Genomic DNA, 16,145 nt, shown 5'->3' on the forward strand with positions numbered 1-16,145 from the left:
CATCAATACAGATCGCTTCATCTTTACATCCCAAGCTCCACCAATGCAAATGTAACCTATGCAGACTATGTAGAAGCTAAAATGTGCACCCACCCGGCATCACTAATACAGATACTGCTGTTTCCTCTTTGTGGTGGTTTCCAGTTTCATTTCTAAAATCTCTTTACTGTGAACCAATAATTACCTACTTGTCTCACAGGAAAATCCATCCCAGCTCACAACTGTCCTAGTGTGTCCAAACCACAGAAGGTAGGACTGGCCTCCTTTACTGTCAGGTATGGATGGGGTTTTATTGTGATGGATAGGTGTCGTTAGGCCAAGTCAGACTGTCTGCTCTGTGAGATGGAAGTCTGTCTGTCTGAAAATAAAATCATTAAATAAGTGATACTCCAAAAAGAACAAGCACAGCATTAGATTAGCATGACTTTTTACCTTGTTTTCTAAATGCGGTCTCATCTAGCTGTCCAAAACAAAGATCTCACAATGGTAAACTAGGAAACTGCTGCTCATAAAACAAGAAGCAATGTTCTGACAGCTGCAGTCAGCAGCTGCACTTCCAATGCCCACAATGTTTTTCCTTTATGTGGGTCTACATGGCTGTCACACATGATCTATTTATCCAGAATGAAAGAGCACTCGGACTTCTCTGAGAACTGTTCAGGAGTTAAGTAAAGGTTGCATCAAGAAGAAAGCAGGTTAATGTACAAACTCACCAAAAGGACCATTAGTTCCCTCCAGCTGAAGCCCCACTTTAACCCTCTGCAGGCAGGCGTTGCAGATTTGCAACGTTAAAACCTACGTACCTAACTCCACATACGTATTTCATGAAGGACTTAGTTGTTCGTCCTTTCATCAAAACTTATTTTGAGCCTGAGAGGGTTAATGTTAAGTAGGATAAATTACTCCAAGTTACAAACCCAACAGAATACACATCGTATGGAAAGGGATCAACTGGTGAGCATCAGCCGATAGTTTTGTAAAAGCTGTACCCTCCGGATCTTAGAAACAAAACCAACAGGTGTCTGTTCTTACGTCCAGAGAAAACCCACAAATACACTGGGAGCATATGTAAACAGTGCAGAGAGGCTGCAGGGACGGGTTTCCAACCAGCAACCCTCTGGTTGTGAGGCAGCTATGCTACCACCTGCTCCACCATCAGCAGACCAACATAATTCAGATAGATAGTGAATGTAGTTCCGTGACATCACAACTGTGGGAAGCTGCTCCTCCACATTCATCTAACCTCGTTTGATTGAATGCAGGAAAACTCTCACCTCTCTAAATCACAGTTCCTATAAAGAGTAGGCCTGGTGCTTGTGGCGGTGGGTGGCCCAACTGTCAGAGGGTGCTCCACGTTTGAAGGCTGCATGATGTCTGCTCTCACTGTGTCGCCTTCTTCACCATTTACTGTCACTTAAAGGCCACCAGCTCCAAAAGAGAACACAACGCAGACGTGACTCCTCGGTGTGAAGAGCTGTAGCGCAAAACTAGAGCAGAGTTTCTGCTTTCACGTCTGCCGAGCCACTGAAGAGAGTCTATACAGGCCAGATGCTGGCTCACCGTGCTAAAAATAAACCTCACTGCTTGTTGAAAATCAAAATCTAATCCAACTCCTTGGATTGTAGTTTATGAAGGTGTAGGCGTGCGCAGGTGTGCCTTGAACAAATTTGGATTTTGCTGTGACACAATTCAGAAACGGTTTTAACAGCGAGCTACGAGTAAAGTTCCACCTTCAGTAAGAATGTAAAAATAAAACACAAGCTGTGCATCAAAAGTTCTCCAGATCAAGTGAAATCCACTTAAACATGGAGGAAAAAATCCCCAAACCAAAATAAAACTGAAAGCGAGCGTTCTAGCAGCAGCATCACTGCAGCACATTCTCTTTCCAAATCCAGACAAAAGCCTCTGAGATTAGTTTACAGCAAAAGCCCGCTAACAAGAGAGAACGGACAGCCTCCAGCAGAAGGTAAAACACCCCCTGCAGCATTCAGAGGCAGTAAATTGTTATTGATCGATATTCTGCTAACAGACCAGCTTATTTATCAAACTCACAGAGTTATTGGTTTAAATCTGGCTTCAGCAGTACCACCATGCATGTTTCTGACTCGGTAAGTCCACCTGAAAGACGCTATGGGACCTGAAAGTTGGAGAAAAGTGAACGAGTGAGGGGGAACAAAAGGTTTTTGTAGAGGTTTTGGTGGCGAGCTGTGTGTGTTTTTGTAGCTTCCTCTTCTATACCCCCGCAAACAGAAGTACCGTAAAAGGGAGGGAGAAAGAAAGGAGGGAAGGCTGGTTAAGTGAGTGTGTAGTACGCCTTTCTCTCTCACTTCTCTGTTCTTTAAGAGCTTTACCACTCCAGCCAACATCCTGGAGCAGGCCACTCTTCCCTCTGCTCTCTTCCAGACCCATGCATGGACTCCAGCAGCTTGAAAAGGCGACCCTGCAGCGAGCAACTTTTTTTTTTAGAAGGGAGATAAATGTTTGAAATCTGCTGCTGGCTTCCTGGGCAGAGCCACATGTGCCGGGTGAGTGGTGGAGTTAGAGAACAATCCTCTGTTTCCTGAGTGTGTTTTCTGTCTGCCCTCATGCAAAGCAGCGGGAGCTTGAATTGGCCTCCAGAGGACTTTTGATGCAACGGCACAGAGGAAGAGTAGCCAAATAAGGACAAGTAAAAAGTTATAAAACAGAGAGTGGAGCAGCAGGAGTTGGATTGAAAAAGCAGAAACAGAGAAATCTAGTAAGGAGTTTCTGCAAAAGGACTCGTCCGTTTCACCAGGTGGTGCAGCCTCCTGCTTCAGCCCACCCCCTCTTTCCCCCGTTTCTCTCTGTTTTGACTTTGCCCTGACATGGGCCGCCTGCTGGCCCTGTCCCTCGCCTACCTGGCCTACCTGTTGGCCTCTTCACTTGCATCACAGCGCCAGCAGCACCACATGCAGCACGGCCCCTGCAGCTACACCTTCATCCTCCCAGAGGTGGACCACTGCCGGCCCTCAGAGGCATACCAGGTGACCAATACCCTGCAGAGGGACTCTCCACCGGAGGCTGAGCATGACCCAAGCCAGTCCAAGCAAGGTCAGGCTCAGGGGGAACGGCCCTCATGGCAGCAGAAGAAGCTGGAGACTCTGGAGAGTGCCATGGAGAATAACACACAGTGGTTACAGAAGGTAAGTATTGGCTTCTTCTTCTGCTCCATATCTAAAGCATGTAGACCTTCAGCTGGAAAACAAAGCATCTCTACAGAGCACAATATCCTCTTCCATTTGCTGACAGAGCATCATTATTAAGAAGCTTCAGCGCTCAGCGTGGATGCTTCCTGTAGAAATGTTTGGCTCTGTGACATTCACTTGTGTATCATTGTGTCAGGATTAAAAACCTCAGCCTGCAACAGGAATGAGCCAAACATGTCACACACACACACACACACACACACACACACACACACACACACACACACACACACACACACACACACACACTCACAATCAGAGGCAATGAGTAAACAGCATGTGTAAGCCAAGGTCAGCTCTGTACTCAGCTCAGGTTACATCATAATTCATTTCAGAGGGAAAAGCTGTTTATTCTAGGAGACACATTTGGATATTTGCTGTTTTATTTAGTTGGATTATTAAGTGACATTCACAGTAAAGGTTCCAACACCATGGTCATCTGGGCACAGAGTCAGGGTTGGGTCAATGGGGGGGCGGACTCCCCACACCCGTCTCTCCATTCTTCTCTGCATCCCTCATAGAATATTTATGGTACACAGCAAACCCCTCATTGGTTATAAAACTTTGTGCCAAGAGCTGAGTTTGACCAACGGTGAACAAATAATGGTGATTTTCTTGCCACCATCTGTCCCAGTTTGGTTTTCGATCACCATTCCAGTTTTGGCTTCTTTCCCCTCCATCCCCTCATGTCAGCATGTGTCCAGTAGCAGCATCTTATCTACCAAAAACACTCATTTAAATATGAACCCACAGACCTTCTCTGTTGCATTTATGCAAAACTCTCTGTGGGCCTGAGAGAAGGACACTGAATACACACTATTTACTCAGGCGCATGGATGCAGAAAGCCAATACACACTATCATGTGCCCTTTCTGAGCCTTTCCGACCCACTCTGTGTGCTTTAAATTTCCCAGCAACTTGACATGAACCATTTGGCTGAATATGAAATCATCCACATTTGTGCAGATTAGTGTGTTTACTCTAAACAAACTAGTGACATAAGCAGTTTTAAAAGGTGGTGTAGTTTAAACTCCCCCTTCTACCTAGAGAAAACCTGCACAGACACACTTCCTGCTGCCTTCTTCTTTCCCAAACCGTCTGGAATGAGCACACAGATTCAACCTAACAACAAGTTAACCCCGCCAGGCCAAAGCGATGCATAAATAAAGGTGGGACTTCCACATAAACACAGCCTGACCCCAGAGAGACTCTTTCAGTTATGCACGAGAGTGCACCGATCTTTGACCCCAGACGGCAAAGCCGTTTCAGCACCTCGTGAGGCTCATTAAGCTTATCTGCATGAGGGTTGGGAGAGCTGCATGCAGTGTATGTGGAAGAGCTTAAGGCGTGTGTGTGTTGGTGTCTCTGTGAAACTTAACTCGGTTTCCCTCAAAGCTCCCATGGGATGCAGCGACCCTCTCTGTCAGCCTTCAACCCAAACCCCTTGAAAGGAAACACGCCCCCACACATGCAAAATTAAGAGCGCCCACTAATCCACCATGTTCTCCAGTGGAATCTCCCAGGACTCTGCTAATGCTCCAAATTCCCTCTTTTGTGTCTCCAAGAAGGAAACATGTTCATATTTCTTTTGGGCTAAACCCTGACACAATCTTCCATCTTGTCCCTGTAGCCTTGTGCTGCCCTGAGGGCTTGGAAATGAGACTGCTACAGTCAGGGATGTTTTTTCGTTCTGAATTCATTCTGTCACTCTCACAGGGTGTCATCCACAAGCACGGGAAGCACATTAGGACTGGTCATAAACAAAAGAGAGTCCTGTTAACAGAAATCATCAACATTAAAGAGCAAGTCACCCCCTACCAGATTGGTACTTAATGGGCTCGACACACAGGAGGCGACATCGCCTCTCCTCCATTCATTTTCAATGAGACATGCGCGACAAAGCGATAATCGCGGGTCTCCCTCCTACCAAGCGAAACGCGAAAAACGTGCGTGTGAAATTTTGCGCTCGTGCACAGGCGACCCAGCGACGCGATCCCAGAAAGTTGAAACTGTTTCAACTTTTCATCGCTGTCGCTCGGACGAGGACCAATCAACGGAGGTTTCATTCACTGACCAATGAGCGGACAGGATGCTCCATACATCTCCAAGCAAACATGGAGGAGAAGTTGATTATTATTATGTTTTATAGTAAAATCACAAGTAAGATTTCACATAACTCTAGCAGCACCTTGTGAAACATCATATCTACCACTTTTTTAACTCTGAACCGTTTAAATGACCTTAATTCCCTCCAACCTGACACAGCCAAACAAAACAACAGAAGTTTCGATTTCGCCATGGAACAGAACGCGTAGACGGCTTTGCCGCTGGCCGCTGCTGCGGATCGCCTCCCATGTGTCAGGTAATAAAAGCGACGGCGACAAATTTCGCTGATCGCGGTCGTTTGTCGCCTCCCGTGTGTCGAGCCCATAACTCCCACTTCCTGTTTCAAAAATGCAACAAATGCTGTTGCCTAGCAGACCGAGAGGGTGGAGCCGCTAACAAATACACACACTCACGACATTGTGACATCATCATGTACCATCTAATATCATAGTGTACTCCTTAGCCAATAGCGACGGCAGATTTAAATTCAAATGCAGTGCTGAGTTTTTACCTGACGACAGTGCAACACTGACAGTTTTAGACAGAATATTTAAATTTTAACTAAGATGCACTAAAGTGCAGAATTATTGACTACACTTGTCTACAGCACGACCAGACACTCATTTATATAGTTTATCAGCAGAAAAACTGTTGATTTGGAGTGACTTGCTCTTTAACAGAAATATTGTTTCGAGTCTAAAAACTAAGAAAGTTTGAGAAACGATAAACAAGCCAGGTTTCTAAGTAAAAGAAATGAAAGTGGCCATTAGTGGCCGGTATTTAACAGCCTTGTTATGCTAGATTCTGACATCTTGCCAAACTGTCAACAGCAGCTGTTCACAGTAGCATGCAGTTCTTGAACGAAGATTTGTAACTGATGCAGACATCACACACTGTCATTTTTACCAGACCTGTGCAGAAGGTCCAGTCATTCGTGTAACAGGAATGTTTACTATCTCTCGTTGTTTTCTGGTTATCTCAGACTGCTCTGTTAGCCATGTGGGTTAGGGTTAGGATGTGTTAACCCTAACCCTATCCGAAGGCACATGGAACCTAATGGCAGCATTATTTCAGGGGTTTAGAGGAAGTCATGTTTCATGAGTTGGGACTTTGAGGACTACTCTGAACGATGGTGGACGTTGGGATAATAGTTCAGCCTGTAGTCAGGCACCTTGGGATTGTTATCTAGAGAGGTGCTATTTACGGGAGAAAACATGTCTGTCTTCTACACTACAGTCCTGGTTGTTGTTGTTGCTGTTTTCTTCAACATTTCCACTTTTCTTTTGTATTTAGGATTCGATTAGACTTTGTAGGAATTTTCCCGGTTATTACCACGGGAGCTGATAGCTGGGTTACTGTAGATTATTTATTCTTCTAGATTCATGTTTATTAGGGGTTAGGGTTAGGGTCCCATGCCACTTTGTTTCAGCTCTTCTTCTATCTGCCCATGAGTCTGCCTGCTCTCTAACAGCCAGCCTCCCTGTAGTCCTTTTTTCTCAGCTTATGTTGACTTATTTTCCCAACTAAGCTAACATGCATATGTTTTCTCTGTGGGTGGAAACCAGAGTGCTCAGAGAACAGCCCCACATGCATGGAGAGAACATGCTTCCTTCCACGCAGAAATGCAGCAGTCAGGATTCAAACCTGCAGCAGTCTTTGTTCAGATCCACCTGTTCACCCCGGTCCAGTTCCTCGTGTTTCACTGCGCCTCTTGGTCTATGAGACCAAGCACATTGTTATTAAACCACTCCCACCTTTGCCCGTTTGGGTCCTTACCAAACTCTGATTACTAGAAGTGTCTGTGTTCGGGGCATCTCGCTCAGCTGCCTTCCAAAAATGTTTCAACGAAGGTGAGTAAGACATGTGAGAGTCCAGCTCTGGAAGAGAAGAATCAACGTAGGTATGGGTAGTTAGATTAGACTGGACTGTTTGCTTCTAGATTTATTTATATACATAGTTTAATCCTATTAGTCAGTTAAGACCGGTCACAAACGTGGTTGGTTTGGTGGCGATCCATCTAGACTGTGTGTTTGGGCCCTCCAGCTGGAACAGGTCTGGACTGAGCCAAAACTAGAACGAAAAAGTGAAAAATCAATGCAATCCAATAATTCGCATTAGTGTTTGTTCTAATCACGCCCATCCTAATGTTCCTCCATCTATCACGGTCGTTTACCCAGCAGATGTTTCTGGCTTTTGTAATTATGACCGAGAACACATGCATCTGTCGGCTCAATAATTAGGATATCACACGATGATCTGAGCGCTGATCCCTCCTCTGACCCTCTCAGAAACGATGCAACAGAATTACACATCAGGAAAGGGCTTCGTCTGCCCACGTGTGCAGCATGTGATGTAGCAGCAATTAATACAATTGGAAAGGAGAGATGAAGCGTATCAAGACCTCTGGATTCAGCTACACAAAGACCGTAATAGGAAGGCTTTGCAGGCGCTTGATAGCGGCTTGAATGCATCAGATTACGATGCAGGGATTGTTGAGTCCTCCTGTAGAGATGGTTTTAATCCGCTCACTAGTCTCTCTACAACATTGGTGGCTAGATTTAATTTTTCCGTCTTGTTTCAGGTCTAAACTAGCAAAAGGAACAAAGAAGAGAAGTGAAGTAGGAAGAACGGAAGTTCAGAAAGGACCAAACAGACAGAAAGAAGGATCAAATGATTTAAGTGTTGGATAAACAGAATTTCTCACTTATGTTAAGAAACAGAAAAGAACTGAGTTGACTTCCGCTCTGTTTTTGTGGTCAGCGACTCATTAGCTGGATGATTTTCAGCTCTTTCTCCTCCGAGACTTCATTTTCCAGTTGTGCGGTTTAATGAGTAAAGTACGATCTCTTTCTCCCACAAGACGTATAAATATTAATGGTCTCCCACTGGATCGTGCTTTATAACAAACAGCATTCTATTATTTACTGCAAGAACAGGGAAAATCGACTTCCACTCTGTTTGATTAAGCAGACCACATTATTTGCAAATCTGTTTATCGGAGGAAGATGACTGCCTTCGTGTTCCGAAACCTTTTAGGCGTCTCACAGTGTAGGCGGCTCTCCCTGTAGTCCTACACACGAATATCAGATGGTTTCAGTCTCATCCCAAAACACCCACTAAAACACTTCCCCCAATATAATATTGTTAAGAGTTAGTGTCTGCCTGAAATGGAGGCTTTAGAAATAGACGAGAGACAGGGGAAGTTCTCCAGAGACCCTGAGTTTTATGATTCCATTACAGTGCCTGAGACGACTGGGAGGGAAAAGTGCCAATGGCTTGATGGTGGCCCCTTCCATGTCACATCAAGTTGTATCTGAGAGGAGAATGATGTTTCCTCATGGATCCATTTATCAGGGTCTGTTTTTTGTTCTTCTAGCTGGAGAACTTCATCCAGGAGAATGTTCGCTCGGGTGTGGAGGAAATAAAACGGTCCACAGTCCACACTCAGACTGCCGCCATGCTGGAGATGGGTACCAACCTCCTCAGCCAATCAGCAGAGCAGACTCGCAAGCTGACAGATGTTGAAACCCAGGTGAGTCCATGGAAAAGAAAGTATAGTTCACACACACACACACACATACACACACACGTGCGCGTGTATAAGTTATATTACAAGAATAAAATCCATAAAGGCAGCATTATTAATATTTACATGGAAGTAGCCGAAACATAAAACCTCGTATCAACAAAACACCTAATTATTTCTGGTTCTCCAGTAGAACCTCTCAGAACTGGGGGTTACAATGATATCAAAAACAGAACAAAGCGGGCCGTGCTTATTCTGTCATTTCCTGCCACATATCTCTTCTAAACACTGTTACTTTGAAATGTCCGTTTGTTTTGTGTTTTTCTGTCACAGGTTCCCGAGACTTCCAATAACTGTTATCGGAAATTTGTCGAGTAAATATTTATGATTTGTTCAAAATGCCAGTACCACCAGTGAATCTTAGCACGCGTGTGAAGGAAACCCAGGTTGTGGCCAACACTTCCAGCTGAAAGCAGCACTGGCTTTGTTTGGCCGTTAAAACCATGTAAAGGTGATGAAACAGTCATGACACAACTAGTTAGCGCATAACAGATGCTAGCTTAGTGGTCTAACCACTAAACCATTCCAGGTTCTCAAACGTCGACACAAACAGGTGAAATATAAACATAGACGCTTTGAACAGCAAACCATCTGAACCGCAGCTTTAACGTTGGTCGAGACCCTTTGTTTGCTGCCAGTCCAGATGGAAAGCTGTGCAGGTCACACCCAAACAAAAGCAAACAGCTCTCTAGGATAACTCTGCTGAGTAGATAATTAAATGTAAATCAGAAGCAACCTGTTGGAAAGCTGTGCCCAAAGGTGACGGCCAGCTGCTTCTAAACAGCCGGTGTTTGGTTCTACGGTCTGTGATTGACACGGCGAGCCCGATGCAGCGACTGACAACGGGCCAATTAAAACATAAAGCTCAGAAGCACAACACAGATGTGTCTTCAATCAGGCCACATGCTTGTTATTACAGACTGGGCTGTTTTTGGTCCTGATGCTTTCTTTTTCTCTTATCAAAAATGTGCAACCTGTACAAATATCCAGCCACTGAGTTCCTCTGTTTCATCTTTAACTTCAAAACATGTCATCAGAGGTGCTTATGAGATCATCCTCACTTAAGTCTTGATTACAAGATCAAAGAAGCTAAATTATGGGATTTGGGTTGTGTAGCACCGATATTTATCCCCCAGGGTCTTTTGTTTCTTCCTATTTTAAACTATTTATCCCTCACTCATCCTTCTGTCGGTCTATTCCACTTGTTTCTGAGATTTTTATCGCTCCATAGGTGTTGAACCAGACGAGTCGCCTAGAGATCCAGCTGCTGGAGTACTCGCTCTTTACAAACCGTCTGGAGAAGCATATTCTCCTCCAGACTCAAGAGATCTCACGACTCAGCGATAAAAACAGGTGAGAGCACTTCAAATGAAGAGGGAGCAAAGTGATTTCTTTGAGGATGATGGATGGGGGGTGGTTCCAAAACACTTAATGGTTAGATGAGGGGTTAAGCAGCAGCAGGACTGAAGGTTAGCCTCAGGGTGAGTCTGGAGACGTCTCAGTCCTGTTGTGCTTTTATTGCTGCTGCTAGGTGCGCTCCTCACCTGTGCTGAAGCTGGTAGAGCCGTATATTTGTTCTTTCAGAGGTCGGTGTGTGACCTGGATGGGATATTTATACACAATAGCCACTTCAGTAGTTAGCTGTACAGATTCAAACGCTTGTTGACACAAGTAGCTGATCAGCCAATCATAGGAACTCAATGCGTTTAGTCATCTAAATAGAGGTGAGCATCAGAAAAACTGAGGTGTTGGTGCCAACCATCTCTGGAGTTTACAGAGAATCCAAATCTGTTTTGTTTGTAAAGCACTGATAACAAACACCAACGTGCTGTAAGAGCATGTGCAAACGAACTGAACACTACAGTGGAAACATTATGAGAGTCACAGTAAAAACCAATCACAGAGCAGAGAACAATGGTGAGATATAAACACAGTAAGAGAGTCAGCCTGTTCCCCAACCCGGGGCCAGTCACCGAAGCGCTGTCTCCTCTGCTGTTGTGTTTCATCTGGGGAAGAATGGTCAAAAAGAGAAAATATCCAGGTTTCAGCAGTTCTGTGAATGAAAATGTCTTGTTGAGGTCAGAGGTCAAACTGGTTCTAGATGATACCAGCAGCTCAGATCAGCTCTGGTTCCTACCAAGGTCTGCAGAACCACTCCAGCTGCTCCAGATGGACTCCAGCACCAGGTGTGTCTCATGTCAGCTAAGATCAGGAACCTGAGAATACGACTCACACAGGACCACCAGAGTTGGACCACAGGAAACATCTTTCCTGGTCTGATGAGTCTGGAGATCAGCTGCATCCTAACCCTAACCCATCTTCTGATGCTGCTTCCAGCAGGATCACGCACCATGTCACATGCACGTGAGTTCACTGGACTCCAACGGCCTCCACAGTCACCAGATCTCAGTCCAGTTCAGAACCTTTGGGATGTGGTGGAACGTAAGGTTCTCATCATGGATGGAGCTGATGCTGTCATGTCAGGATGGACCAGAACCTCTGAAGACCAGAACCTGTGAGGACCAGAACATCTGAACACCAGAACCTCTGAAGACCAGAACCTCTGAGGACTAGAACTGCTGAAGAACGGAAATCTGAAGACTAGAACCTATTAAGACCAGAACTTTTGAGGACTAGAACATCTGAAGACCAGAACCTCTGAGGACTATAAACTCTGAAGATTTGAACATCTGAGAACTAGAACCTCTGAACACCAGAACCTCTGAAGACCAGCACCTCTGAGGACTAGAACCTCTGAGGACTAGAACCTCTGAAGACCAGAACCTCTGAAGACCAGAACCTCTGAGGACTAGAACTGCTGAAGAACGGAAATCTGAAGACTAGAACCTATTAAGACCAGAACTTTTGAGGACTAGAACATCTGAAGACCAGAACCTCTGAGGACTATAAACTCTGAAGATTTGAACATCTGAGGACCAGAACTGCTGAGCACTATGAACTCTGAACACCAGAACCTCTGAGGACCAGAACCTCTGACGACCAGAACCTCTGAGGACCAGAACCTCTGAGAACCAGAACCTCTGAGAACCAGAACCTCTGGGGAATGTTTCCAACACACTGCTGAATCTGTGACAGCAGGAATTCGGGCTGTTCTGAAGGAAAAAGAAGGACCAGCCGGGTGTTGGCAGCATGTACCTAATAAAGTTGCCTACAAACGCTCTTCAAAAAGCAACCCTGTTCACTTTTCTCTCCAGGAACATGGGGTCAGCTGAGTTGAGGACAGGGTGAAAGGGAGCGAGTGTTTCCCCTCTTTGTATCCGTCTCTTTATCATTCCATCCGTCTGTGGGACCAGTGGAAATCACGGTGCCCCGGGACCAGCACCTGTTACATGTTTGGTCCTCCGTAACCCCACGCTGACCTTTAACCCTCATCCTTCATGGTGCTGACATCTAAACAAATTGATACATGTTGACAAAGGTCAGCTCAACCACACGTTTCATGAGAGCCGTTGCAGATTTGTGTCTGAGGAATGAAAACAGAAATAGAAGCAGCAGCGGCTGGAGGAGGCTACAGCTGCTGAGCCGCTGGGGCATGAAGCAACGTTTTGGACCACTGCCAAGCTAAAAAAAGGCACACGCTTGTTTTCACAGGGATTATGCGTACAATTGTACTGGCAGGAAGCAGAACACACAGCAGAGAGCTAGCTTCGTATACGAAGCATATTAAAGCAATAATAATAAATAGCTTAATATCATAAGCATAACAGTCTAATAGCTCAGGAGGCAAAGTGATTCAACACGGCGTGTTTGTTCTGTCAGCCGCCATAACTGTTTAAACACTGCTCTGCTGGGTTTATGCCATGTTCCACACTTTGATTGATCCTCTAAATAAAACACACACCACGACAAAGACTGTCAGCTTGCTTTACAACTTTAATTGACTATTTCCCCTGCAAAGCAAATAGGAGTTGGAAGTGATGTAAAAAATGATTTGGATTGATCCTCCAGTCCTCACAGGCCACAGACTAAGCTGCCCGCTGAAGAGGGAGATTGAGGATCCATCTGGAGCTTCTGGTTGCCTCACGTGCAGCTCCAGAGTAGCTTGTTCAGTCAGGGCAGTTGGATTGTTTCAATAAATAACTGATGCAGAGCCATTAGTAAAAGTCGTAAAGGTCAAGCTTCAGGGATTTATTATCTTCATTTAGAGGCTGGTGTGTGCCACTGCTGCACACACACACACACACACACACACACACACACACACACACACACACACACACACACACACACACACACACACGCACACACGCACGCACGCACGCACACACACACACACACACACACACACACACACACACACACACACACACACACACACACACACACACACACACACACACACACACACACACGTCAGGTTGTTGCCTCCTGGCTATGATGAAGCATCTTAACATGCTGAGCCATCTGTGAGCGCTGCTGGGGTACAGGTGTTTATATGATGTCAGCCCAATGAGACAGGTGGGATGATAGCATCTGAGAACAACACACACCTACTGATTTACACAACGATGACTTATGGCTAAGTGTGACTTGTGAGGGATGTGCTAGATGGATGGGTTTAGTGGGTCTGGGATTCAAAGTGATTGGGGATTCCCAGATTTGTTGTATGAGTTGCAGGGTTCAGGTCTTCCGGGAGGATGGCAAGTCGGGAAAAGAAACCTGTGACAGGAGGGTTTGGTCAATAATGAAATTTCCAAGTTTCTTCTGGCTCTTGGAGAGTACAGACCCTTTTTTCCTCCTCTCCACCCTATCTTATCCCAAGGCTCTTTGTCTGTCTTTGGGTGCATGGTGCTTCCGCATTTTTTCTGGAAACTGGAAATTATTAAAATGGACTTGGTCAGTTGGTCTCTCAACGCGAATGACAAATTTTTTTCGACGATGAGAACGGGAGAAGGGGCTCCCGGTTGCCCCTCTGAGACAGAGCCAGCTGGGCATATCATGGACTCTTCGAAACAGTGGAACCTGATCTGCCCCTCTCAACAAAAACAAATGTGGAATGCTGCCGTCACCATGGCAACCCTGTCTCCCTATCCCAGCCTGGGCGGGACTGCGACCGGTGAAGGCCGTTGAATCTTTTCCAGGAGTCACTGTGCTCTCCAACACAATTACCTCCCACCCCTGTCCAAACGGAGGTGAGGAGCGCTGCTCATCGCGGCTGCATGCACTGATGTGTGGAGAGTCCCCAACCCTACCGCCCCACCTAGTGGACACTTATGTTGTGTTATGTCTGAAGTCTGTTGCATTTCTGTCTGAGGTGTTTTTTGCATAGCAAAGCTGCCCTCCCTGTGGAGGGTAACTCTGAAATGCTTGTCACCAATGGTCACAGCCTACTGAGGCAGTATCCTCACACGTGAAATGCTTGTGTTCAGACACGTTAACGTTTCATGTTATTCCTCCTTAGTTTTCTGGAACAGAGGCTTTTAGCGCTCGAGGCTCGGTATGGCAAGGAGCTCCAGGGTCTGCAGAGTGAAAAGCAGCAACTTCAAGATCTTCTGGAGCGGCAGAGTAGTCTGGTGACCCAGCTCCAGGGTGAACTTGGAAGTTCTACGCTCAACAGCACTACGCTACAAAAACAGCAAGCGGTGCTCACAGACACGGTTCAGCAGCTGTTGGCTAAAGTCAGTCAGTGCAATGGTAAGACTTAGTGAGTTTATTATGTTTGTGTCAGCACACCATCGGTGCTGAGAGATCCTGCATGTGTGCTGTAGCTGATCTGCAGCATCTCAGACGTGCTGCAGAGATATTTACTCTGAACACACCACAGAGTGACAGCCCACACTTAGATCTGTTGTTTTTCTGTTTCTGTAGAAATCTCTGACGTTCCCAGGAAGAAGTCACTCACTTTCAGAGACTGTGCAGACATTCTACGATCTGGGGTGAAAGAAAGTGGAGTGTATCCCATTCATCTGTACAACACCACCCAGGATGTCAAGGTAGTCAAGCACTGAGACCCTCTGACACCAGGCCTTAATGCCACTTTATTAGAAAATACTACACTGGTTCTCCAACATGATGGTGGTGTGTTGGGGGGGGGGGGGGGGGGGGGGGGGGTACACACGAGGAAATGTGAGGCAAAACAATCAGGAGGCAAGAAGAGGGACCATGAGGGAGTGTGTGATGGCCAACAGTCTCACCCTTTTCTCTTTCTCACTGCCGTGTGTCGGCCCTACAAGGCCCCCTTGTGGCTCGGGGGCCCCTAAGCCATTGCCTGCTCTGCCTGCTGACATGTTAACACAGCCATACATGAGTGATGCTGATGTTGTTAAATCAGTCTGGAGATTTCCCAGCTGTCGGCCTGATTTGTTGCCTTAGAACAATGCACAGCAAATGCTCGATCTGATTTATTTTTGTCACAGTAATACCTGACTTGTCTCATCAATCTGAACGTTGGGGAAGCCTCAGAAACCCCAGAGCTCCAGGGAGGAAGTTAAAGGCCATTGGCCTTTTCCTACAAATACCACCGGAGTGACATTGACGTGCAGCTTTTTTATGAGATCCACTGACCTTTTGCCTGCTTGTATCTAATGTTGGAACAAGTTTCATTCACTGTATCAGCGCCACAGGCTTCTCTTAGACACACAGGTGGTGTAATGACATTCTGCAGACTTATCGATAAATCCAGGAAGGAAAAACTAACTTTGATTTTCAAGGTGATTGCTGATGCTTTGCTACAGAGTTAGATGGCGATGCCACGCTGTGTTACGGAGGACAACATGTGCATTATGGCCTGCAGGCTTCGTGGTGAGTGTGTGCTTCTGAATGCAGAATGTGAGAACCCTCAGAGGAGCCTGGACTGATCTGAAGGATCTGCTAACTCAACCATGACATCCACCAGCAGGCTATCATTTCTGTAAATCACATCTAGCCTTCTTGGACTGAATCTTCGCCATCGCTGCAAACAGCAGAAAAAAAACCCAGAAACAGCTTTTTGTTATGCATTACTTTTAGTCTAGTTTACTGCTGGCAGCTTCTCCTCCTGCCTGCTGTGTTCCCAAGTTCCTTCCCTTCATTTACTTTGGGCAGGCAGGTGTTCGGCACTGGTGCCATATGTTTGCTGCCAACTGGGGCCAATGCACATTTCCACTGATACCAGTTAGGATTCCCCAAATCACGGATGCTTTCAATCCATGCCAGTTCCACTGTCAGTCCAATCCCGGTGATGCTGGCGAGGCGGGTGGTGTGCGTGTGTGTGTGTGTGTGTAAAA

General features: G+C 45.9%; 1 protein-coding gene across 1 annotated transcript in view; it reads left to right on the forward strand.

Moving 5' to 3' along the window:
* Nucleotides 1-2,049: 2,049 nt before the first annotated feature.
* Nucleotides 2,050-16,145, forward strand: part of angpt2b (angiopoietin 2b) — a 44,426-nt gene continuing 30,330 nt past the window's right edge. The window contains exons 1-5 of the mRNA XM_070541491.1: nucleotides 2,050-3,164; nucleotides 8,710-8,865; nucleotides 10,151-10,272; nucleotides 14,342-14,574; nucleotides 14,749-14,873. Coding sequence (XP_070397592.1) covers nucleotides 2,847-3,164; nucleotides 8,710-8,865; nucleotides 10,151-10,272; nucleotides 14,342-14,574; nucleotides 14,749-14,873 — 954 coding nt within the window. The 5' untranslated portion in view covers nucleotides 2,050-2,846. The remainder of the gene's footprint in view (nucleotides 3,165-8,709; nucleotides 8,866-10,150; nucleotides 10,273-14,341; nucleotides 14,575-14,748; nucleotides 14,874-16,145) is intronic.

The sequence above is a fragment of the Nothobranchius furzeri genome, chromosome 11 (genome assembly GCF_043380555.1).
Source record: "Nothobranchius furzeri strain GRZ-AD chromosome 11, NfurGRZ-RIMD1, whole genome shotgun sequence".
Lineage (NCBI taxonomy): Eukaryota > Metazoa > Chordata > Actinopteri > Cyprinodontiformes > Nothobranchiidae > Nothobranchius > Nothobranchius furzeri.